Consider the following 27,346-nt stretch of genomic DNA (forward strand, 5'->3'; position numbering starts at 1 on the left):
CAAACTCCTGACCTCAGGTGATCCACCCGCCCTGGCCTCCCAAAGTGCTGGGATTACAGGCATGAGCCACCACACCCAGCCTAAGCAATTCTTTTATGTCTAGAGCCTCAAACTCTCTGAACTAGAAAATCTGTGGAAAGAATAATTACAGATATATCAAGATATTTCCCTCTCTTCTTTGTTCCCTTGTATACCTTCCCTCAATTCTACATTTCATGTAAATATTTTGTTTTTCAATAAGGATAATAAATTAAGGGTGAAGATGTCTTTGCCCTTAAACATTTTGTTAGCCCTGTCTCAAGAGAAAGAAAGAAAGAAAAATTGAAATCGGGAAAAATAAAAATCCATTTCTCAAAGGTAACTTGATCTGTTATCTGTTAATTAAACTTATAACTTCAGTTGGTAAAATTCACCTTGAAATATATTTGGTGGAAGTGAATCCTTTGAAGGATTCCTTCAAAGGAATTTAGTTCCTACTGAGCAGGAGACGTAGCTTTTCTTTTCTGTGTTCCTAGTATTACAAAAACACTATAGGGTCCAGAACTCAAAACAAAATCTAAACAAGAGCAACATAATTTTAAATCGAGGCATGCAATACCATATCATAGAGATCAGTTTTTTTGGCAATAGATTATTTCAGTTGTTAAGCTATTGTCCCAACTTCAAACACACCCTCCTACACATTAACGTTGTGGTGCTGGGGCTGGTATTTTGTGAGTCATATTTCTGCTTTGTTAGCGGGGTCAATATAGACTCTGACAACAGGGGATACTGAAGAGGATCTCCATCTTTCCTGTGGCTTCCTCTCTGCTTCCTATTTGCTTTGAGGGGTGACACTTCCTCCTTAGCATCACTTCTTCACTCCTGGAGCTGAGCATCCTTGCCGTACTGCAAGTGAATCCCTATTACCAATCTGCTACCAAGCTAGCAGAACCAGCTTCATCACCTCTCCCATAGAAACCAACGCCACAGAGCATCAGCAGAGGCTGAGTTTTAGCTCCTGGGTTTTAGCATCTGATAGCAGCCACTACAAGTGAAATAAAACACCCAGGCTACAGTGTTTTCAGTTTAACCCTTTCCATTGTTCCTCCAGCCCTTGGGATGGTAGCTGCTTCCAGTAGTTACCATCACCATGATACTTTATCTTTTTACCTTTTCTGTAGTCTAATTAATATTATTTATACGTCCTAACAATTCACTTATTAAATTCTCTCTGTTCAATTAACTGTTGAAGTTTCTCCCCTCACTAGATACGGACCAATAACAAAAATTGTAATCCAGTTTAGTATTACTCAGAAAAACAATTTATTTTTCACTAAGCTCATGACTAGACACAGTAGAAATAAGGCAAAAGCTGCTTTTTAAAGTTCTAGCTGAGGAACAGGACATATCCACAGTTGTATAGTTTACCCTGCAAAATGACTTTCAATCTCCTTTCTTTGCCACCAATCTATAGTTTTTAATCGTGCTATGAGTACTGAAACAAAAATTCATATTAACCCTTTAAAATAACACTTCCTACCGACAGTTTGTTTTTTGGACAATCAAAACATTTTGCTTAGAAGAATCATCATGGTTCAAGAGAACCAGGGAAGTACACTCTTCTAAGATACATCTCTGATAAGCATTGGGTTGTTTCTATTTAATTTTTTGGTGTTTATCATATGAAAGCCTATGATGCTGTGCAGCCACAGCATAAAATATTCAGGATTTTTTTTTACTGCATCTATATCCACAGGTTTTTTGTATTTGCCAATTAGAATGATAAATGGGTTAGTCTGTCTTAGGAGGTAAAGATGTGTTTTAATTAAAATGATTATAATTGTTTCCATGCAAACATAGAAATAACTCTAAACTACATAGATAGCAGTTTTACTGAAATATTTTCAGAAACTAGCAAAAATAAAATAAAATAGATGGCAAGAAATTATCAGTAATAAAGTCAATTAGAAAAAATCTTTATGATTAATAATTTAATTGCTTGATATGTTAAGCCTTTAACTTGCCAACCATTTCAAAATAATTTATATTTACATATAGTTACCTTAAAGTTTTACATTACTGAACTTCCATTAAGAATCACCTGTAAAACATCATCTCTAATCCAACATCATCAAAGAATGAAAGAATTACCTATCTGATGTGTGGATTTGCCAGGTAACTAAATCTACATGCCAACTTTCGGAAACCCTTTAATAGAAACAATTCTAACACTAATCAGTTTATAAGTTCAGCTTGTCCAAATTTCAAGTCCTTTAAAAATCATATGAAATGTCTTTAATAATCCCTTTTCTAATTATGCCTATGGGAACAGTTTTCGCTTCTCTGAGACTCCAAGCTACTTTATTTGTATTTCGCTGGGACACATAGAATGTCATATGTCATAATAATTTGTATCTAAGTGGCCTGTCCCTTACTATATTATGGACTTTTGAAGATTGCAAGATTACATGCTCATATCCAAGTATCCCAAAGATATTAGTAAACTATGCCGCACAAAAGTAGAGGTGGGTAAATATATGTGTACAAAACTTTTCTGGATAGCTCAGGGTTATCATCATAAACCCAGTGCTCAAAGTACACTAAAATAGAACAACGACCTCTGAGATTATTATGGTATAGAAAGACGATTATTTCAGTACTAAATGATCCCAGATTGGTATATATTTTACGTCTCTGTTGTTAATTGTTTATTTCACCAGGAGGATCATGCTGTGTTACAGGGTGCAGTTGCTGACACATAAGATACCCTCAAATATGAAGGTAATTAAAATACTTTTCTAACCAGCATTACAGGAAACCTACTTTTCTAGAATCTCTCAAAGAAAGGGCTAATCATATTAAAAGGCATAGGCATGCCTCATCTAAATTTTCAGGCTAATCTGTGCAAGAATGGTTTTCTATCTTAAGTTTGATATATTTAAACAACAGTTGTTAGGAAGAAGAAGGCATAATATGCTGAATTTCTCACTGCTATGAATATATTACTTATTCACTTAAAACTGGGTCAGGAAAAGCCTGTAATATTACTGGAAATACTCCAAAATGTCTAACAAGGCAGTGTTTTTTTAACTGCCTCCAAAGATAGTTAGCATTACAACCTTGGTTTTAGTTGGTTTCAAATGTTGTGTCAATGCAAGGGAAATTCCCTGAAGCATTACTTGAATATTTAAATTAAAAAGGCCTTGAATTAATTAACCCAAATAAATGTGCCCTGATTTGCCTACTAATCTTTCTCAAAAATATTATCTAAGATTTTCTTTTTTAAAAAAAGATGCTTATCTTCAAAATGAACAATAGCAAATGGACTCTAAAACAGAGAACAGAACTATCCATAATCACAACTAATTTCTGATACTATTTATAATAGATGCACAAATTGTCGCAGTAAAAATACAATTTGCAAAACCTATGGAGACAGTTTGGTTATGTGGAAGAGTGGGAGGTAAGGGATCTTGATTCTCAAGATCAAAATGAAAGTGAGACCAGCTAGGGAGAGACACTGTCATAGCCACAGGATCCAGTTGCTTCACATGGCCCCATTTCCTAGAGATTGAGCAGTTGCCATGAGGGCTGTCAGCAGACCAAGACAGCAGAGGAATTCCTGCCCAACTCATCTTTTTAAAAGGATTTTTTTGAGGCACAAATAAAGAAGAAAAGCAAATTTTGGAACACAACCTATATCATGCATACATCAATTAGTGATGTTTTCTCAATGAAATACCGCTGTTGGAAAGCATAAGCTTTGCTAAATAGGAACTATTACTACATAATAATGGAACTAACAATCGTAGTAATACGTGGGACTTAAAATTGTGTTGCATTTTATTTTTGAAAGGAATAAAGCGTGAAGAAACTTTAAAAGCAGATATAAATAAAAAATACTAGAGACAAAATTTAAAAGCAAGTTTTGTCTTGGTATTCAGAAGGGAGAAAGGAGAAGATGGGGAAGAAGAGGAGGAAAACTAAGACGTGAAGTAGATGACATTATTCTTATTCTAAAAGGAACCATCGTCTGTTAATGCTAAGCTTCTCTACTTGACAAATTTTTCATACAGTTGTTTTTAATGACGATCATTTATAAAGAACAATACAATAGTTAGAGCTATTGAGTACAAAAGTGTGTCATCTTGGAAGGACACCTTAGAAATTTCCTCTTGCTTTAAAGTCTTAGGAGTGTTTGGAGGCGATTCTACCACCCGATGGTGATTCACATGGCCCTGTTACCTGTGGGTTGTGGAACAGGTTGACTGTTCTCTTGCATTCGAGGTTTTCTCTTATTAGAGGTGTTTTACATGCACACTTTTCCTACCTGCCTGCTATCTGCAAATTTCCAAAAAGCAAAGACAAGAAAAGTATTTTCTTGGATTTTTCCTAAACAGCATTTAATGTATTATTCTACACAAAGTCGGCATTCACTAAAATGTTTTCCTGGTGGAACTGAAAGATAACTGAGTTGTATTAAAAATAAAATGACAACCCAAATCCTCTGTAATAGGGGCCAGCACACTTTCTTTCTGTAAAGGGCCAAATAGTTAATATTTTAAGCCTTGAGTAAGATATACAACTCTGTCCCATATTCATCTTTGCTTTTTATTAATGACCCTTTAAAGCTGTAAAAACCACTCTTAGCTCTTGGGCTGGATTTAGCCATAATTTTCCAAACCCTGCTCTGTAAGATAAAGTGATGTGTGTTCACTATTTAGGAGTTTCTACTTAACCTAGATAACAATGCATACAATTAGTAGGATAATTTTAAAATCTTTAAATTAACTGTAATATGTCAATGACCTATGATAATTCAGATCCTTCATAAGAGAATTTCTTATGGTCCATTTTTAATATACATTCATTTTAAAATTATATTTTAACTATTAAAATACATTTAATTGAGTAGAATAAAAGAGCATCATCAGATTAAGGCTGTCTTTCGAAAAGTAGTTTTAATTACCAATTTTAAGGTCAAAGAGTATCTAAAAGGAGCGATCTTCTTTAGCACTGGAGCTTTTGAAAGGATATCAGAACTAACTTACGCTCCTCTCTTTAGCCTCCTCCTCCTCTCTTTTTCTCTTGCCTTCCTTGTTTCTTCATCCTCTGGTTCAGGTTCTGGGTCATCCTCATTGATAACATCTCTGGTCCGTTTCCTCTTTGGTCTCAAGCTCTCTCTTCGAGGTAGTTTACCTTCCTCCTCCTCTTCCTCTTCACCTAAACATAGCAGTTGATTCAATGAGTAATGTCAGAAAGTGCTTCCTCCCACTACCAAGCTTATTCTTAGATTTTAATAACTATTATTACACATCTGACACCATAATCTAGCAATTCTCCACATCATGATGAGATGCATCATGGCATACATACTTCACAGCCCATCATTTAAATAAATGTATCTAGATTTCCATTTCCATTGTGGTTCATCGACTCAAATAGGTGAATGTGGATTCCCAAATTTTAATAAGTTTTTGAAGAAGTTCTAGTCTTCATTTACTTGAGTAACTAAACAGCTTGGTGGTTAATATCATACCATGACCTCTAAGACCATTCAAATAAGTCCAAGTTTAGAGATTACCATTCCATTATGCAATTGTTGAGTGATTACCCAGTTCATATTTATTACTATTTCTATCTTAGAACAAAGAAGAGGAACGTTAAAGAGGTGCTACAAACTAGAATAATTTTGGAGAAATTCATTCAACCCTTGAGGTTCCTCCCAATTTAAATTTTCTTCATTATTGATTCTAAATATTTTTCTCCTTTTTTGTAAATATGTTTGTTCTTTTCTTTAAAAAAATAGTAGTATACACATTTGCTTGATCATTTATTTCTTATGAATAGAAATAGGTAACATAAATTTAATGTAAAATTGAGAATAATGACAGCATTATTTTGTTTTATCATCAATTAACAATGAAAGACTCATGTGTTCATAACTTTTTAGGATGCTTCCAGGTAAAGAATAGAGAGATAATTACGATAAAAGATAAAATTTCCTTCACAAAGTTTATAACATAATATTACTACTTCAGTTTCATTTCTATTGCTCCTAACTTCTTCTAACATTTAGCATAAACTATTGTAAAAAATTAAATATTACAGTTATCATTATTCTCTTAAATAGAGGCTACCATGGAGAAAAAATTATATTTCAATGAAAACTATGAATTATCTACAGTATGCCTTTCTGTGTTGTCTGATTCTGATTTTATGAGAACTATATGACAACTTTGAAAATTATACATAACCATATAAAGCAATATAAAACACTTTTTATCTGTAGACATACAAATGAACTCTTTCCAATGGAGAGACAAGCCCCCTTTCAAAAAACAACTTTGCCTTCATTTGTACAATCATTTCAATATTTATTATCTATAAACGTATCTATTCTTTGGACTTTCCTTTGAACTGATTATAGCATCTCACAAGTTGTTTTATTAGATAAATATGTTCTTTTCACATACGTGTGAGTCATCCTTTTTTTTTCAAAATTATCTTTAATTACCACTTGTTAAAACTTTTTTATTGATATTTCAGGTATAAGACTTAAATATTACCTATATTACTAAATGTCAGGTAGCAGGGAGAGAAACAGAATAACTTTTCTTTTTTTTTTTCTTTTTTTTTTTTGAGACACAATTTTGCTCTGTCACCCAGGCTGGAGTGCAATAGCACAATCTCAGCTCACTGCAACCTCCAGCTCCAGAGTTCAAACAATTATCCTGTGTCAGCCTCCTGAGTAGCTAGGACTACAGGTGCAAGCCATCAAGCCCAGCTAATTTTTTGTATTTTTAGTAGAGATGGGGTTTCACCATGTTGGCCAGGATGGTCTTGAATTCCTTGCCTCAAGTCATTCACTTGCCTTGGCCTCCCAAAGTGCTGGGATTACAGGCTTGAGACACCGCGCCCAACCTGTAATAACTTTTCTAACTGGGCTTGGAAAACTGTATATATTCTGTCATCCGAATCAAGAATGAGTTTCTGTTTGTTTAATTTTGTGGCAAATGTATGTTATTTGAACCCCATCGTGGCATTCTGAATATTTACCCAGCTTTTATTAGCCACATTGGTCACTAATTAAAGAAAGGACAAAAACTTGACAGGAGGTGAGAAACAATTCACCCACGAAAAACTCACAAACCCAAGCAGCTACTAGGTGCTCTGAATTTTAGTGTTTTTTGTATTAAAACTAAACTACTGGGATGACATCAACAAGATGAGAGAATAGGAAGCCCTGGACTCTCCTTTCCTCCACAGACGTAAAAGTTCAACCACAATGTGGAGATAAGCTCCCTTCGTGAGAAATTCGGAAACTAGTTGAAAGGTACCTGTACCCTAGATGAACACAGAATCAGCTAAGTAGCTGGTAGAAAAATCTGACACACCCTCATACCACAGTCCCTCTCTGCTAACACAACTCCATACAATTGGGAAGAACCCACCATCTCCTAGTTTCTCCCTGGGGAGGGGAGAAAACAACTTAACCATGTGTCCAACATTCTGATTTTTCTGGGGGTTCCCAAAGGACTGGTTTCTGTCTTGCCAGAATCTGAGTATTGACAGGAAAAGACCTCTGGTTGGGAACCAATGAGAGCAAAGATAGCCATTTGAATAGTATGCCTCACTCACAGTAGCCCCTCCCCCAACTTAGCACAGAGTAACCAGATGATAAACACCAAATCTGCACCTCTCTGGGGAGAAACAGTTGGATAGTGTAACCAACACTCCCTCCAACTTTTGGAAAGGATGACTGGACTGGCTTCTGTCCCACTTGTCTCCTAGAGCACTAATAGGACCCATTATATTCTAGATGGTCCAGGGCCACGGAGAACAAAGGTGACATTTTGAACTAGTTTGTACTCATTCACCAGAGCTCCTTTCCCCACCCAGTTCAGCATGACATACATAATTGGCAAGAATTCCAGTTCTTGACTTGCCCCTGAAATGGGAAAGAAAAGACTGAAATATATACCCAATGTTCAGACTTTTCAGGAGGCTGCCTAAGGGAATGGCCAGTCTCAGAGCATGGACAGGACCCAGCATACTGTTGATGCCTGGGGGCCACCGGAAACAAAAAAAAGAACTCAGGACATGCTGCTTCCCCAGAAGGCACATGTTATGACAGAAGAATACTGGAGGGAACAAGAGATTATGAATTCTTAAAAAGAAAAAGGTCAGCTGAAAAATCCCTCTTATTGAGGGATTTTGTGTGTCCTCCCTAGACACACAAGTCCAGAGAGGATGCATACACACGAAATGTTTGAGAGGCCCAAGAATCTCTGGCCTGCCTCATTGGTGAAAGTCTTCTCCTGTACAAGGCTGGTCCTTCTCCTGAAGGCTGGGAAAGGAATCTGTTTTTTCTAATATATGGATGCCAAAACAAACAAAAATAATCAAGAAAAATAAAGAAATGGGAAAACATGCCCCAAACAAGAGAAGAAGATAAAGCTCCAGAAACAAGCCCTAATATAATGGAGATATATTAATTACTTAACAGACTATTAAAAACAACTCATAAAGATGCTCAACAAATTCAGAAGAAAAATGCATGAACAAAGTGAGAATTTCAACATAGAAATAAAAATATAAAAATAACCAGAGATAAATATTGAAGAATACAAGACAATAACTTAACACAATAACTGAAGAATACAGTAACAAAAATTCACTACAGAGGTCCAACAGCAGACTCAATCAAGCAAAAGAAAGAATTACCAAACTGAAAAATAGGATGTTTGAAATAGTTAGCAGAGCAAAACCATAAAAAGAATAAGAAAAAGTGAAGAAAGTTTTATGAGGTTTCAACAAGCAGACCAATATATACACTATGGGAGTTCTGAAGGACAATAAAAGAAAGAAAAGGACACAAAGACTATTCAAAGAAAGTAATAGACAAAATCTTCCCAAATCTGGGGAAGGAAATGGACCTTCAGATTCTGAAGCCCACAGATCCTACATTATATGAACCCAAATAAATCCACATCAAGACATATTATACCTAAATTGCCAGAAGTCAAAGATAAAGACAGAATTTTGAAAGAAACAGAAAAGCAACTTGTCATGTACAAGGAAACCTTCATAAGACTATCAGTGATTTCTTAGCAGAAACTATGCAGGCCAGAAGAAAGTAGGATGATATTTTCAAAGTGCTGAAAAGAAAAAACCTGCCAACAAAGAATACTATGCTCAGCAAGTCTATCCTTTATAAATGAAGGATAAATAAAGACTCTCAGACAAACAAAACCTAAGTTAATCACCCCTAGACTTTTCTTAGAAGTAATGCTAAAGGAAGTTCTTCAAGTTGAAATGAGAGGACACTAAAGAGCAAGACAAAATCACATGAAAATATAAAACTCTCTGGTAAAGGTAAATATATAGACAAATACACGATACTATAATACTTTAATGACAGTGTATTGATAACTTTTAATTTTATTTTAAAAGTTCAAAAGTATTAAAAGTAGCTATAAAAATATGTTAATGAATGCATAATATAAAAATATATAAATCAATACATCAATAACATTAAGTGTCAGGGAAAGTAAAAGTGTAGAGTTTTAGTATGCAATTGAGGTTAAACTGTTTTCTGCCTAAAATAGGACTTTTATAATTATAAGATGTTGAACTTAAGTCCCATGGTAACCACAATAAAATTTCTATAGAAGATACACAAAAGAAAAAAAGAAAGGAATCAAAGTGTATCACTGTAATAAAAATCAATAAAATATAAAAGAGAATAGCATGAGATAAAAAAGGGACAAAAGAGCTTTAAAACAGAAAACAATGAACAAAAAGGCAAAAGTAAATCTTGCTCTGTCAGTAATAACTTTAAATTTAAGTGGATTGAACTTCCCAATCAAAAGACGTAAAGTGGCTGAATGAATTAAAAAACAAACCAAAGAAAAGAAACAAGGTCCAACTATATGCTAACTACAAAAGACTCACTTTAGATTTAAGGACACGCACAGGGTGAAAGTGAAGGAATGGAAAATGATATGCCATGCAAATGGTAGCTAAAAAAGAACAGGGGTGGCTATACTTATATTGGGCAAAATAAACTTTTAGTATAAATCTGCCATAAGCAACAAATAAGGGCATTATATAGTAATAAAAGGGTCAATTTACCAGGAAGATATCACAATTATAAGTATATATGCATCCAACATCAAAAGCACCTAAATATATAAAGTAAACATTAATCAAACTCAGGAGAGAAAACATACAGCAATATAATTATAGTAGGAAACTTCAATACCCTACATTACATTCCATAATGGATAGAACATCTAGACAGAAAATCAATAAGAAAACAGCAGACATGAACAACATTATAGATCAAATAGACTTAGCAGACATACACAGAACATTCTACCCAATAGCAGCAGAATAAACATTCTCCTCAAATGCATAAAACCTAAAAATACTACTCTAACATTCCCTCTGCCTGTCTGTGTAAAAATTGGTCATCAAGAAATCATTCGCCCTACCTTGTTTGAGTGTAGATCATAAGACCCTCATTCCAAAGAGGGTCCTGTCCCACACCCAGAAGAAAGAAATGCGTGCTTAGAGAGGCCAAGAAGAATCTAGGCAGACAGGCCTTGTTGCATTTCCCCACTCAGTGTGTAAACATTAGATTATACCCTTTTTGTCCAATCATATTTCTATACTGCTGTCCATACTTTGTTGAACCTAAGCATTAAAATGAACAATTTTCTCTATCTTTGGGTCTTCATCCTAAGGCTTTAATGAATACATGTTCCAAGACATTATATGCCTTTTCTCCTATTAATATGCCTTTTGCTTGTTGATTTTTCAGCAAACATTCAAGGGACCACGGTCTTGGCCCCTACAATGCCAACTGGATGGAATCTAGAGTGGGGATTCTGTTTGCTGAACTTGATTCCTCCTGTGAGACCATCAAAAGTTATCCACACACACTTCTGCTTATATGTGGTAGCTCAAGTCCACAAGATAAGAGGATAAATTCCTTGAATTTACAGGTATTCCATAGGAAACATATCCCAAGTGGGCCCATCACCACTTACTTGAGCTTTCCTCTGTCTCGTCTTCTTTTTCCTCCACTTTGATTTGTACTGTTGAGGAAAGAAAACAGTACAGCAATTATTTAAATGCCTGTACAATTGTTAGTAAGTAGTTTTTACTTTTATTGTTTTTATCATAACATTTTTGTGCAGTTAATACAATTTTTCCATAAACTTGTGAAAATGAGCACGATTTATTAAAGATATACAGCTACAGCATCTTATACAATGCCATGCAAAGATTTTTCTATTTCATAATCTTCAGGGATTTGCAAAACATAACTGTTATAAGCTCCATTCAAAGTTATAAGTTATCAGCTCAATTCAAAATAACTTCAACCAAAATGAATTCTGTATTGCAATAGGTAGAGTTGGGGTTTGTTGGGTTATTTTATTTCACGAGAAATTGAATTGTTAATAAAGCTATATCCACATGCCCATACCAATTAGGTTAATAACCAAATTAACTACATAAAACTAGAGAATAATTTATTTCAACCATTTTTACCAAGTATGAAAAAGTCTTTAGAAAAATGCTTAAAGCCAGATCTTTTCTGTTTCAATTATTTTATAGGTATTATATTAATATAGCCTAAATTTCCCAATATGTGATTCCCTTTGGCAATATGGAGATAGGTGATTTTACAGTTCTTTCCAAGACAAAGGACCCTTTTTCTGTTTATTCCTCACCCCATATAGCATCTTGTTTTTAGCTTTGCTTCATTTTTATAAAGACATATAAAAGTTTTACAAAATTTTTAATGCTACAGTAATATGAAAAATATGTTTACTGGCAAATTTTTTTTCTTGTCAACTTAATGTTCATTCACCACAGGTTTCTTGCCTTAGAAAAATTAGAATATTTGTTAAAAACCAAAGTCTATTAATTTGCTTATAAAACATGAACTTTATCATATTTTTATTTAAGGTGGAATGGCATTTGTCCAAAAAAGCAAAGATGACAAACAATGTTTCTGTTCACTCACTGTCAAAGGTTATTATTCAGAACTTGACAGGCATATTGAAAAGGCAACACATACCAAGAGTGTAAATTCCATTCACAAAGAAGATTATTGTAAAAGCACTTTTTGCCTTTAAACAGCATCTGGGTAAAAAAATTTAGGATATGCAAAAATGTTATCACTCAACATCAGCCACAGAATGTGAAAATAAATGTTCTTTTGTTCAGAGTGAACATATGCCTTCTGTTGCTGGCTGCAACTGAATCTACACAGGACAAAGATCTTTATGTCACTACTGAGAGTTTGCAATAATGAAGGCAGACACTTCTAAGGAGATATTCCACATTCTACAATAGGTCATGGTCTTTTATTTGCAATTAATGTCACCACTAAGCTTCTTCAGTCAAAGAAGGATTCTGTAGGAAAGAATTTTAATGATATAAGATTAGCATTGGAGCAGGGTCTTATCAGCTATATATAAAGAAGAAACAGCTGAGGACAAATAGCAAATGCTGACCCACAGCCTACTTTGCAATATGCATAGCCAAAGCAAATTTTTAAAACATTTGCACAATGTATTAGGCTGATTTCTAATGATTATTTCACTAGAATGTGATAATATAAAGTCAATTAAATAAAATAGAAAAATCTACTAAATGAACAAAAATATAAGCAAATCTTTAGGAAGGATTATATATTAAATAAAAAGAGCAGAATAAGGTATCCCAAGCTGAAGAGATAAGCAACAACTCAGTTTCCTCTAATAACCAAGGGAGAGAAAAAGCAGGACTGGAATCATGAATCATCTTCTCTGGCACAGAAAGAATAGTTATAAATAACCATTAAATAAAACTTAAAAGTCCGTAAGGGAAGACATTCCCTGTGATGGCAAGTAGAGAACTAAAACACAGCTATGATTTCCCAGTGATGCAATGAAGAAAGCTGCAGAAATGACCCATTCCCTCCTCTTGAGTTGGTTTTCCAATAGTGATTCTGGTCTGTGCCTGATCGTCTCCACGTTCTCCTTAGGTGCCTTCTTTGCTTAACAGTAGTCCTTTGTCTGATCATGGAACAGTCATTTTTTTATAGTCATTGTGATAATTCTTGTTTTGTTCTTGATTCAAACCCTCAGCAAAGGCGTCATCAGCATTAAGAACTAAATAGAAGCACTATGACCAGGAGATTTAAGACACTATCAAGATCCTGAGACCAAGCTCGATTTTAATGGAACATTATTTGGCCTGAAAAGTAACTATCAGCACTGGCCTATATCTCCTTCAACCTAAAGCAATGCTAAAGAACCATGTTAAGAACCCCCTCCAAGACAAAAACCTGTGCAAAGAGATAACTCAAAATACTTGAATGGGAGCTACAAACCATCTTTCCTTTCTCAGACAATCTCTGAGGTGGCCTGTTGCCATTGCTTCTCCCAGCAGTCCCTAGTACCTTATTCCCAATCATGTGATCTCTTCATGCCTTAGTTGCTCCCCAATGCCTATTGATCATGCACTTTAAAAATAACCTTCTCTCCTAGAGAGTGATGGGAGGATAGTGAAGGAAGAGGAGGGGAAGTCTGTCAAAATGTTGGAGGCAGCGAGCAAAACTGCATTGAAGTATGTGTAGTTAAAAGAGGAATATGCAATAGGAGCAGATGAACTCCTAGGCAACCCAGATCCTCATTTCATGCAGATAGACTCAGTAATTAAAAACAGTAAAAAGAAACAACAGCAAAATGTCACATTTCAGAGGCATAGGAGTCGTTCAGAAAAGTGGATATTGTTCTGGGGCTTCTTTTTTAATCTATAAAACTGAAAGCAGTCTATGTTTCTTCAGGATAACACAGTGACCACGTGGCCAGAAAAGTTGAATGGTATTGCCTTTTTCTCTGACCCACATTTACCTCTTGAAGCAATGTTTATAGCTCCAAGCTATTATTCTGGAAACTGAAAATTCACTTATTGAATTACCGTTTATTGTGTGATCACAAAGGAATACAGAGAAAATGCTCTTGAATAGGGGTTTGTAGACAGTAAAAGAAAATACCACTGCCTTTAATGAGTCTTACTATTTGACATAAAAGAATGACTTTATAGGCCAGGCACAGTGGCTCATGCCTCTAATCTCAGCACTTTGGGAGGCCGAGGTGGGCAGATCACTTGAGGTCAGGAGTTCAAGACCAGCCTGGACAACTAGGTGAAACCCTGCCTCTACTACAAATACAAAAATTAGCTGGGTGTGGTGGTGGGAGCCTACAATCGCAGCTACTCAGGAGGCTGAGTCAGGAGAATCACTTGAACCCAGGAGGCAGAGGTTGCAGTGAGCTGAGATTATGCCACTGCACTCCAGCCTGGGCCACAAAGTGAGACTCCTTCTTAAAAAAAAAAAAAAAAAAAGACTTTATAACAAGTTTCAAGATTAGGTATGGGTATCTTATTCAGTCTACTTGAGCTACAACAGCAATGTATTATTTAGCTTTTTTGTGTTTCTTCTCAGGATTCTTTTTTGTGTATAAGAAATGTCAACATTGACCCTTCTCATAAAAATTGCATGTTTTTACCTCAGACTAAACTTTCTTGACAGGGATGTTAATCAATGACATGACAGGCATAAATGAACCCATGTCATCCCTGTGGGATGTGAGAGAAATAGAGAAATCAAGGATAACCACGGGTACTTTGCTTGAGCACCTGAAGAATGGAACTGCAGGAAAAGAAGATGGAAGACTGTAGGGAGAATAGCTTAGGTAGGAGCTGTTGAAGTTCAGGAGTTTAATCAGACCCATTGGATTTCAGGTGCCATCTAGACATCCAAGCATGACATTAAGTAGACAGTTGAATATTTGAGCCTGGAGTTCAGAAGAAACGTCTGGACTGGAAATATGAATCAGGGAATCATCAACATATACATTGTATTTAAAGCCATAAGACCAGATGAGATAACAAAGAAAATGAGTGTAAACAAAACAGAAAAAGGAGACTCAAAATGGTGAGGAACAGGAGAAGAACAAACTGAAGAGACTAAAAATGAACAATCAGCTCTTAAGTAGAAGGAAAGTCGGAGATTGCGGATGGCGGAAGATGTGCATCAGAGATGTATCGTAAGTTGCTAAGTACATTGAGGACTGAAAATTGACCACTGGATCTGACAATGTAGAGATATTGATGATCTTCATCTTCCAGGCATAGGTTTAGTGCAGTTGTGTGGGCAAAAAGCTGAATTCAAGTGGCTTTATGAGCTGATGGGCAATGAGTAAGCGGATACAGCTATTTTCGCTAGATAGAATGTTCTTATATGCTGATAAGAAAGACCTAATAAGAATTGAGAAATTGAAGATGTAGGCTATGAAATGAACCAGCTATAATGTAAAGCAAACAACATGAATTAGATTATTAATTCCTCAGTTTTATTTCTGCTTTTGGTTTATCCCTGGGCTGTGATTCTCTGACTGATACATTGTTAAAAGACTGAACAACTTACTAATATACCACCTCTTGCTTATATTTGAGTCCACTATAGGAATTCAAAAGTATGGAACTAAAAGATGGGGTAGGGGAGGGATTGCATTGGGAGTTATACCTGATGTAAATGACGAGTTGATGGGTGCTGACGAGTTGATGGGTGCAGCACGCCAACATGGCACAAGTATACATATGTAACAAACCTGCATGTTATGCACATGTACCCTAGAACTTAAAGTATAATAATAATAAAAAAAAAAGAAAAGAAAATGTGGCACATATACACCATGGAATACTATGCAGCCATAAAAAAGGATGAGTTCATGTCCTTTGTAGGGACATGGATGAAGCTGGAAACCATCATTCTCAGCAAACTATCCCAAGGACAGAAAACCAAACACCGCATGTTCTCACTCATAGATGGGAATTGAACAATGAGATCACTTGGACAAAGGAAGAGGAACATCACACACGGGGGCCTGTTGTGGGGTCAGGTGAGTGGGGAGGAATAGCATTAGGAGACATTCCTAATGTAAATAACGAGTTAATGGGTGCAACACACCAACATGGCACATGTATACATATGTAACAAACCTGCACGTTGTGCACATGTACCCTACAACTTAAAGTATAATTAAAAAAATACATTTATTAATTAAAAAAAAAAAAGATGGGGTAGGCAGAAGACAAGAAAGAAAAAGAATGAGAGGAGAAAGGAGAGAAACAGAAAGAGAAGTAAAAGAATAAATATGGGGTGAGAATTACAGTAAATGATAATGGAAAAGAATAAATATAAAGCAAAATTTTGCATTTTTGTCTTGCTACATATGATAAATATTTTTAATATATGTACATATTATGTGTAACCTCACGTTAACTAAAGTCAGACCACCTTCAGCTATCTGTACTATTAATACTTTGCTTTAACAAGAATTTGAAGGTGAAAAGATAGAAAATGTGAATAAAATAATTTTTTTAAGATACTGTATTCCAAACTGAAATTTGTCATATTCTATAAGGAAATTATGAGCCCCTTAACAAAAACATGAAATCTCTCTTCTCAGGGGGAAAGAAAAGAGAGAAGAGGGAAAAGAGACCAGCGAAACTATAAAAAATAAGCTATGATATTAAAAAATCTCTTTAAAAGGCAGCATTCTTATGAATACACACTGTGTAATATTATACTCTGAAAATTCTAGGTATAAGGTCATTCAGTTGCCCCTCAAATTACTAATTTCTGATTAGAGCAATAAGAATGATGGGGATGCATATTTTGATATGAAGAAAATTATACATGTATATGTATGTATATGTATATAATGTAGGCCAAGAACAGCACGTAGATATTTTGCTTTTCTTAAAACCAAACAAAAAGTAAATCAATCCAAATTTTAAAAGGAATGGGTAAAGTTAGCCCTAAAGAAGACTAAAGAAGAATTGCCCAACAATGAGCCACTTGGATGCTAGATTGGGTCACCGAATCATATTCAGGCATCATCTCCATAAAGAGAATGGCCCATGATATGGTTCAAATTTGTGTCCCTGCCAAAATCTCATATCTAATTGTAATCTCTAGTGTTGGAAGAGGTGCCTGATGGGAGATGACTGGATCATGGGCACAGACTTTCCCTTTGCTGTGCTTGGAATAGTGAGTTATCACAAGATCTTGTTGTTTAAGTGTGTAGCACCTTCCCCTTCTCTCTTCCTCCTGCTCCGGCCATGTAGGAGGTGCCTCCTTCCTCAACTTTGCCTTCTGCCATGATTGTAAGTTTCCCCAGGCCGCCATGAGGGGGCTGGATAGCAGAAAGCAGCCATGCTTTCTGTACAGGCTGCAGAACCATGAGCCAATTAAACCTAGTTTCTTTACAGGTTACCCTGTCTCAGGTAGTTCTTTATAGCACTGCAAAAATGGACTAATACCGCCCAACTCTCTGAATTTATGATAACACTATTGGTGGTTGTGAAGTAGGGAACAGAAGCTACTGTCTACAAAACTGAATAAAAATAAAGGGATGCAATTCTTCTTACTCTAGAATAAAATATACCCAAGATTATTAAATCTCGCTCAGGTTAACAAAGCAGCTCCCTTTATTTTTGCTACTTCTAGGTCAAGATAAAAAGAAGCTCGTGCCATTTGTTTATAACAATCCCAAGTCCTTCAAATAATGGAATTAAACATATCTCAAAAGCCACTGAATGAACAGAATATTTAGTTCTTATATAAATCAAATACCTTAATAAACCTGTAAGCGATAAGACATTTAAAAACTTATCAGGAGTGAGAAACACAGAATGAGATCATCACACTTAAATATCATCAAAGTATCTGGGGACAAGATTTAATGAGACAGACCTAGGCTGATATTTCTTCTATGTGTACCAGTATCTTATCTTCCTTAAGATCAGTTTTGTGAAAACCAGAGGGCACAGACATTCAAAAATACCCTACTGGAAACTTGTGTAACAAATGCCCCCAAAACTGGTCATATTTTCAAACATTATAATATCTTGGAGCTACTAAATAGTTATTTTCAATCTCTGTGGTTTCAAAATTACAAAGAGAATAATAGTTTTGGTTTTTGGTAGGACTCACCAATCCAAAAGAGGGAGGCAGGCAAAAATTGCAACTGTTATAATAGCTGTCACTCTTCAATGTTTTTCCTTCTAGATTACATTCATTTTTTGAGACTCTTTGGGCCCTCAGAGGCAGAAAACAAATAGCTGCTGATGTCTGCTTTATTAAAAACACAATATAAAATAGTTGATAAATACAATATAGTTGATAAATAGAACAGGATGAAGCCTACGGAGAAACACATTTTACTCCGAGGTCACAGAGGACACTAACTCTGAGGCGAACAGAAAGAATAAAAATAGAAAATCTACTCAAAATAAAGATCCCCATTCTATCCTTTTACAATGGAAATAAATCTTTTTTATATACGTAAGACGGAGGGGAAAGGGATGCACACCAATTTTTTTGCACGTTTTCCTTCTGCTTTTATTGTACGTGAAATTATAATTAAACACAGGCTGAGTGAAGTGGGTTGCTGATATGTTTCCAGATTCTACCACTCCTGAGCTGAAAGAGCAAATATGAAATGTGAAGCCTGGTTCTGCAAATGGCAAATTACATGCTGGAGTATTTGTGAGAAACTGCAATTAGGTATTTCATGACACCATCAGTCTACAGAAAGAACAAAAACAGCTCTTATTCTATGTGGTTTGGAGGGTTGGCCTTTTCAAAAAAAAACTATACATATTCAATAAATAAATAGCTATTTACAAAAACATTTAGAGCCCTCTGTGGTTATGAAAAAGTAAGTGGTGAGTCTTGCATTTTGTTTGCATTTAGATTGTTTGAGGGAGGGAACATTTCTTATTTAACCATGCTGTCATAATATATATTCAGAGTGTATGCTTTCACATTGCAATTACCACCGTAAAGGGCAACCACTGTAAATAAGTGTTGTAAAATGAAATACATTATCTTGTATGAGGCTTTCTGGTTAAAAATCTTTGCTAGTAACAGGATACCAAGATAACAACCAGATGAAGATACAAATGTGCATTATAACCTCTTAGCAGCTAGGCTTATATCCTCGGATTATTTAGGACAAAAAGGAATCTTTCTGTCCTCCACAGCATTTTTGCAATATTCCAACTCAAGAAGAAGAATGGTTGTCAGGGTTCACGGATAAGCAAACAAAATGAAACAAACAAAAAACACTAAAGAATTGTGAAAGAACTGAAAGAAGAGGATTGTTCCTAAGGCATAAAGAAGCATAAAAGGCTGGCTGAACTCTGTACACATCTTTACCCTTCCTTTGTAGCACTGCTTTTGTTCACATTAGAGATGCTAATTATTGCTCATTAGCATACATTAGCAAATGTTAATGAGTGTCTTCTGAAGAACAAAAGGCAGTGGGGGCAGGGTAGAGTCAGGATGAAGGCTTAGCAGTGAGGGAAGGGCTACAACAGAAGAGAGACAAAGAGAAAAAGGAAGTGAGAGCAATATAGGATTTAGATTCAGAGTTTCCTAAAATTTGGAAGATCTATCTTCCTGACAAAATAGCAATAGCACCAAGAAAAATGAAACAATTTACTTCATTTTTTTAATAAAAATAGTAAAAGCAAGTCATTAACTAGAATAAATCCATTTTTTTTTTCCCGCTCTTTAGCTGTTAGGAGAAAATCACACTTCATAGGACTTGCTACCTAGCCAGGAATATGAGTTAACAGTCATCACTTAATGAAAAATAATTCTGAATTCTAGTTATTCTCAATTCATCCTAACTTTTTCTCTCACAGACTCAACTTGCAATACTCAGAAAGACTAAACCTATATATAATTTGTGTATGGCCTGTAATATAATTAAAATAATTCACATAGACTGTGGTACACATATTAATTTATATCCTAGAGGAAGCTAGTTAATATTTGAATACTCCAGTTAAGGATTCACAATGTTAGAACGGAGATTTAACACCTAAAATACTGGAATCAGGTACACTTCAGCCATCTCTAGACGAGCACCAGATGGTTTGTTAGTTGGAACAATGCTTATTAGAAGTAAATTTTGTGAAATTAAATGTGATTGAGGTATGTGGACTGGCTAGCAATATTATTTCTGCCCCCTGTCTTTGTATACACAGAGTCAGAGAATATATTAGCCTTAATAATCTCATTTTGGAAGAGTAGGCACCACAGACCCAGGAATCCCAAATAGTTATTTGTTTTGCCATTTAATGGAGAATTTTATTATCTGATAAGACCTCTGTGAAATAGGCAGTATCCAGTTCCTGCCCATGAAGGGGTCAGGGAAAATTTCCTGCTTCACTGCCTATGTTACCCAAAAATTCATATGTTCCCCAAAATTCATATGTTGCAAGTTTATGTTCCCCAAAATTCATATGTTGCAAGTTTATGTTCCCCAAAATTCATATGTTGCAAGATAACCCCCAATACAACAGTATTGTTAGGTCATGGGATGAAACCTTCATGAATGGATTAGTGCCATTATAAAGAAGACTCCAGAAACTTTATTCATTCTGCCATATGGAGACACAACAAATGGAATGCTGTCTATGAACCAGAATGTAGGCTCTCACCAGATACCAAATCTGCCAGTAGTACCTGGATATTGAACTTTCCCACCTCCAGAACTATGAGAAATAAATATCTGTTGTTTATAAGCAACCTAGTCTATGGTATTTTGTTATAGCAACCAAATACAGTAGGACAATTATATGTTGCACTTTGTACAAATAACAAATGTTTTTGTGTAAGTGAAGCCAGTTGGACAATAGGAAACAGAAGAAAGTGGATGGAGTGGTAAGAAAGCAAAAGAGAGAGGGGCCTATAGACCTGGGCAAATACTCTGGAGTTAGGAAATAAAGGTCTAGAGAAAAAGAAAGTCTTGAGGGAAAAAGAGAAAGCAGATAATTATGTTTAATATCTTTTGCTGAACTCAGTGAGATCTTAAACACAAGCATGAAAAACGTGAACGCATTTGTCTCAATAAAAAGATTGTTGTAAATATAAGAAAAGAATGGGAGGCATGCATTGTCGTAAGTATGCTTATGAGTAGCAAGGGCAAACTGAAAGTCTTTGGGGCCAAACTGACTGGGGGCTTGCAAATGAAAGAACATTGTTTAAAATAGCATGAATGTTAGAGGAAAACAAAAGAAAGAAACTAGGTAAATATAGACTTCAGTGGAATAAGAGCTGGGAATGTTATAAACAAACATACAAAGAATTTTTTGTCTCAACATATAACATACGTGCTCGGCATAGACACTAACAGCAATATTATTAGAATAAAGAAAAGAATTTATGTGTATGATTCCACTCCTGGGATCATTTTAGCCGTGATTATAAAATATTTTACATCAAAATTACAATCAGAGATTTCTAATTGTCTTATTTTCTGAAGAATATCAAGGTCAAAAGTGGTCAAACCATGTATCTCACAAGGGTCAACCAATTCCTAAGTGAAACTAATGACTATGAAAAACATAATAAATATAGTCTATAATAGAATTGAGAATATATGTACATATGGCATATAAACATATATAGTTTTTTTTAAAAGCTAAAAATTAAGATCCTTCTTTGTGCCAAGTACTCTTATTTCATTTTATGCTTGTAATGATATAATATGATAGTTATAACTCACACTACTTTACTAGTGAGAAAACTGAGGCTCACAAACAATAACTGACTTGCTAAAGTCTGCACAGTAAGAAAGTGGCAGAACTAGAATTCAAACCCATAGGCATGAGTCTGAACTCACAGGTTTGCCACACTTTATTTATCCGGCTAAACACCATTCATATTAGCACCTCTCACAGGATCTTGTTCAGAGTGTTAACACAGCATATGCTCAATGGTTACTTGATCAATCAATGAGTTAAGCCAGCATGAATACTAAACAGGAACAGACAGGGAAGGTCAAAACTTGAGTATGCATTCATATTGTGAAAAGAGGTAATCCCAACATTTTTCAGTTTGGGTTCTCAGAGTGGGGAAAAATGATAGGGTATTAATAATTGATTGTCTATATCTAAGTCATAGGCTAAGGATAATCTCATTGCTTGTCATTTAGTAAATATGTATGGAGCACTTACTCCTTGCAAGGCCCAGTGCCCCATATTGGAGAGAATGCATGGATTAGTAAGAAAGTGTGGAAGTGAATTTTATGTGTCGATTTGGCTGGGCCAAAGTGTCTAGATATTTGGTGAAAGATTATTCTGGGTGTGTCTGTGAGGATGTTGCTGAATGAGATTAACCTATGCATTGGTAGACTGAGGAAAGCAGATTCCTTCCCCAGTGTCAGTGAGCCTCATCTAATCCACTGGAGGCCTGAAAAGAACTGAAGGCTGAGCAAGACAGAATTTTCTCTCTGCCTAAAGGTCTCTGAGCTGGGACATCTGTCTTCTCCTCCCTTCAGACTCTGAGTGGAACTTACACCATCAGGACTCCTGGTTCTCAAGCCTTTGGCCTGCAGATTTTGAGACTTTTTAGCCACCATGAGCCAGTTCCTGTGTGTGTGTGTGTGTGTGTGTAATTTCTGTTCAACTAGAGTGCCCTGGCTAACAAAAGAAGTCTCTGCCCTCAAGATTACCTTGATGAAAACAGTCAAGTACAATAAAAAGACACATTATGTAATTATTTAGTAAATTCTACCAGAGAAATACAGGCAAAAGACCTATGAGAGAGAAAAAGAAAGACAGAGAGAGAGAGATCAGGTTCATTAGGGAGTTTCAGGATATTTGGTTTCTGTTACATTTCTTCAAATGTTTCTAGAACAGGCAGAAGATTAATCAATACACATAAACACATGTTTCAATACCTGATTTCCTTTGGATGAATCTGAATTTCTTCAAGATCGTGGCCATGGAGAACAGAGTTTGTCCTGACTGGCCTAGTACTGAGAAATACGAATAAGAAAGAAGGACTTCTGTTTATCTGGGTCCTGAGATGATTGCATTCATCCACAAAACAAGAAAAGTCAACTCAGAGCTTTCAGGTTGTTGCCTGGCTCTTGGAGAATGAGACTATGTTTTTGAGTCAGACAGAGACATGTTTGAGTTTTGGCTCTGCTACAATTTTATGCCATCCTGTACAGTGGCTAATTTATTTAAACTCCCTATGCCTTAGTGAAAGGAAGGAATTGTAATTATTGTATAGGGTTGCTGTGAGAACTAAATATAATAATAAATACATGCAATATACATAATACCATGCCTGGCTTTGACAAAATTCAACAGCCCTTCATGCTAAAAACTCTCAATAAGTTTGGTATTGGTGGAATGTATCTCAAAATAATAAGAGCTATTTATGACAAACCCACAGCCAATATCATACCAAATGGGCAAAAACTGGAAGCATTCCCTTTGAAAACTGGCACAAGACAGGGATGCCCTCTCTCACCTATTCAACATAGTGTTAAAGTGCCGCCAGCAACAAAGGAGAAAGAACAGCAGTATCTAATTAGAAAGAGGGTCAGTTGTCCCTGTTTCTGTAGACGACATGATTGTTATTTAGAAAACTCCCATCATCTCAGCCCAAAAATCTCCTTAAGCCGATATGAACTGCAGTTCAGACAAAAATCAACAGCAAAAATCACGTAAGCATTTTTTGAGGCATGGAGTCTGTTTGTCGCCCAGGCTGGGAGTGCGTGTGGTTGGATCTCAGCTCACTGCAAGCTCGGCCTCCCGGGTTTATGCCATTCTCCTGCCTCAGCCTCCCAAGTAGCTGGGACTACAGGCGCCCGCCACCTTGCCGGGCTAGTTTTTTGTATTTTTTAGTAGAGACAGGGACAAGCATTCTTATACACCAATAACAAACAAACAGAGAGCCAAATCATGAGTGAACTCCCATTCACAATTGCTTCAAATAGAATAAAATACCTAGGAATCCAACTTACAAGGGATGTGAAGGACCTCTTCCAGGAGAACTACAAACCACTGCTCAATGAAATAAAAGAGGACACAAACAATTGAAAGAATATTCCATGCTCATGGATAAGAAGAATAAATATCGTGAAAAAGGCCATACTGCCCAAGGTAATTTATAGATTCAATGGCATCTCCATCAAGCTACCAATGACTTTCTTCACAGAATTGGAAAAAACTGCTTTAAAGTTCATATGGAACCAAAAAAGAGCCCACATTGCCAAGACAATCCTAAGCAAAAAGAACAAAGCTGGAGGCATCACACTACCTGACTTCAAACTATACTACAAGGCTACAGTAACCAAAACAGCATGGTACTGGTACCATAACAGAGATATAGACCAATGGAACAGAACAGAGCCCTCAGAAATAATACCACACATCTACAACCATCTGATATTTGACAAACCTGACAAAAACAAGAAATGGGGAAAGGATTCCCTATTTAATAAATGGTGCTGGGAAAACTGGCTAGCCATATGTAGAAAGCTGAAACTGGATTCCTTCCTTACACCTTATTCGAAAATTAATTCAAGATGGATTAGAGACTTAAAAGTTAGACCTAAAACCATAAAAACCCTAGAAGAAAACCTAGGCAATACCATTCAGGACATGGGCATGGGCAAGGACTTCATGTCCAAAACACCAAAAGCAATGGCAACAAAAGCCAAAATTGACAAATGGGATCTAATTAAACTAAAGAGCTTCTGCACAGCAAAAGAAACTACCATCAGAGTGAACAGGCAACCTACAGAATGGGAGAAAATTTTTGCAATCTACTCATCTGACAAAGGGCTAATATCCAGAATCTACAAAGAACTCAAACAAATTTACAAGAAAAAAACAAACAACCCCATCAAACAGTGGGCAAAGGATATGAACAGACACTTCTCAAAAGAAGACATTTATGCAGCCAACAGACACATGAAAAAAATGCTCATCATCACTTGCCATCAGAGAAATGCAAATCAAAACCACAATGAGATGCCATCTTACACCAGTTAGAATGGCGATCATTAAAAACTCAGGAAACAACAGGTGCTGGAAAGGATGTGGAGAAATAGGAACACTTTTACACTGTTGGTGGGACTGCAAATTAGTTCAACCATTGTGAAAAACAGTGTGGCGATTCCTCAAGGATCTAGAACTAGAAATACCATTTGACCCAGCCATCCCATTACTGGGTATGTACCCAACGGATTATAAATCATGCTGCTATAAAGACACCTGCACACATACGTTTATTGCGGCACTATTCACAATAGCAAAGACTTAGAACCAACCCAAATGTCTATCAATGACAGACTGGATTAAGAAAATGTGGCACATATACACCATGGAATACTATGCAGCCATAAAAAAGGATGAGTTCGTGTCCTTTATAGGGACATGGATGCAGCTAGAAACCATCATTCTCAGCAAACTATTGCAAGAACAGAAAACCAAACACCGCATGCTCTCACTCATAGGTGGAAATTGAACAAGGAGAACACTTGGACACAGGAAGGGGAACATCACACACTGGGGCCTGTTGTGGGGTCGGGGGGGAGGGATAGCATTAGGAGCTATACCTAATGTCAATGGCGAGTTAATGGGTGCAGCACACCAACATGGCACATGTATACATATGTAACAAACATGCACGTTGTGCACATGTACCCTAGAACTTAAAGTATAATAAAAATTAATTAATTAAAAAAATAATAATAATACAGTGCCTGGTACAGAACAAAGGTTGTAATAGTCTACAAGGGCGGTTCAAATGCTTTGACACATACACACACAAATTTTTGGCATCTTTAATCTAAAATTTTAGGAAGATAAGGAAAACATATCTACTTTGAGCTTTATCTTAATACCTTAGAATCTGCAGGTAGAAATATCCCATATCATTTAGTCTGAGATGATATTAGAAATCATTTCACCAAAAGATAAGGACCAGGCATAAAATATGACCCTAAATTCATACTTACTAACTCTCTTGATACTCTTAACTCCAACGCCAATGTCTGCTCTTGACGTCAACCAATATTGAAAGTAGAGGCAGCCAAATTCAAACTTGCTGTGCTGCCTTAACCAATGATGTGCTTCCCCATCCAAGTTTTTCTTGTTACCAATTAGAGGATGAATTCTAGTCCATGCTCAGACTGATCAATAAACAAAGGACTAGCAGTCATTTTGGGTACTAATCTTTCATTGCCACAGAAATTATAAAATCAGTTCTATACAAAAAAAGAGACAAGAGTCAATGGAGTCTAGATTGGGAGTTTTACATGATTTCTCTCAGCCAGCTTCAGAATTCCTTTCTTTGGCAGTACTCTGGCATTCAGAGAACAAATTATCGTGATTGTGTGGCAACAGAAAGGACAAAAAGGCATGGGGTGGGGTCACTTAGTAAGAGCTTGACAGTCTGCCAAGTCCACTAGAAGCTGGGACCTTGTACTTACTAATATATTCAGTATCCTGATTGTAAGTGATTTTTTTGTCTTCAGTCGAAAGTAATCAATTTTATCTTCATTAAATGCCAGAGGGTTGAGACTGTCATTGTAAGCATTACATCATGCAGGGAAGGACAATGGATTAAGATCTAAACCTAGACTTTTAGCAGCCAGCTCAAAAGTAGGAAAGAAAGTTAATGTTGATGAAGAGACACTCCCTCTAAAGGAGCAACAAATACATGCAGGTGCTTTTAATTCACCATTATCCCTTTTTTCCCTCACATGGGATGGAATCACTTTGGTTATTGGAACAAACCACATCCTAGTTTCAGACAGTAAGACTAGACTACACTAAACCCATTTTTAAAAATTCAATATCATATATTTTTCAGATGACAGGAGAAATTACTAAAATTCTGTTAGTAGCCTCAGAAGCTACTTAGCCTCCCCAGTGTATTCATGTGTTCCCCAAGAAATGAGTTTGTAGCTCATACCCAGCTAGAATAGACCTTCATTTCCAGTTCTTCAAGGTGATTTTACCACTCAAGCATTCATCAGAACTGTTCAACTTCACAGCCTGTCTCATGTGTCATGAAATCTTACTATGTGTGTATGTGTGCATGTGTGTGTGTGCATGAGAGAGAGAGAGAGAATTTTAAAGATTTAGTTGAAAGATTTCTGAATCCTGGATTGATTTTCCTAACTTCTGCATTCTTCTTAAGCATCTACTTACAGTAAGATAGTTCCAAACAACAAATTGTGTCAACTGTGTGAGCTTGGTAAAGCTGTTTGCTCACCCTGAAGCACAATTATCATCAATAGCCTGATGGCTTGATATGAGATTAGCTTATTTTTTATTCATCAACTCAGCCTGGCAGCAATGAGAGTATATTTTAATGGATTCCATGGACAAAGGCCATCAGTTTTCCTCGTCATTCTGTGGTGCTGAATTCTGCCACTCTCTCCAGACCTCTTCTCCTGTCTCCCAAATC

General features: G+C 36.1%; 1 protein-coding gene across 1 annotated transcript in view; it reads right to left on the reverse strand.

The window, feature by feature from the left end:
- The window catches only part of TMC1 (transmembrane channel like 1), a gene marked incomplete at its 5' end in the record, with an annotated part of 220,939 nt that overhangs the window by 145,569 nt on the left and 48,024 nt on the right, over positions 1–27,346 (reverse strand). The window contains 2 exons of the mRNA XM_031654756.1: positions 5,034–5,205; positions 11,040–11,087. Coding sequence (XP_031510616.1) covers positions 5,034–5,205; positions 11,040–11,087 — 220 coding nt within the window. The remainder of the gene's footprint in view (positions 1–5,033; positions 5,206–11,039; positions 11,088–27,346) is intronic.

Source organism: Papio anubis, chromosome 13 (genome assembly GCF_008728515.1).
Source record: "Papio anubis isolate 15944 chromosome 13, Panubis1.0, whole genome shotgun sequence".
Lineage (NCBI taxonomy): Eukaryota > Metazoa > Chordata > Mammalia > Primates > Cercopithecidae > Papio > Papio anubis.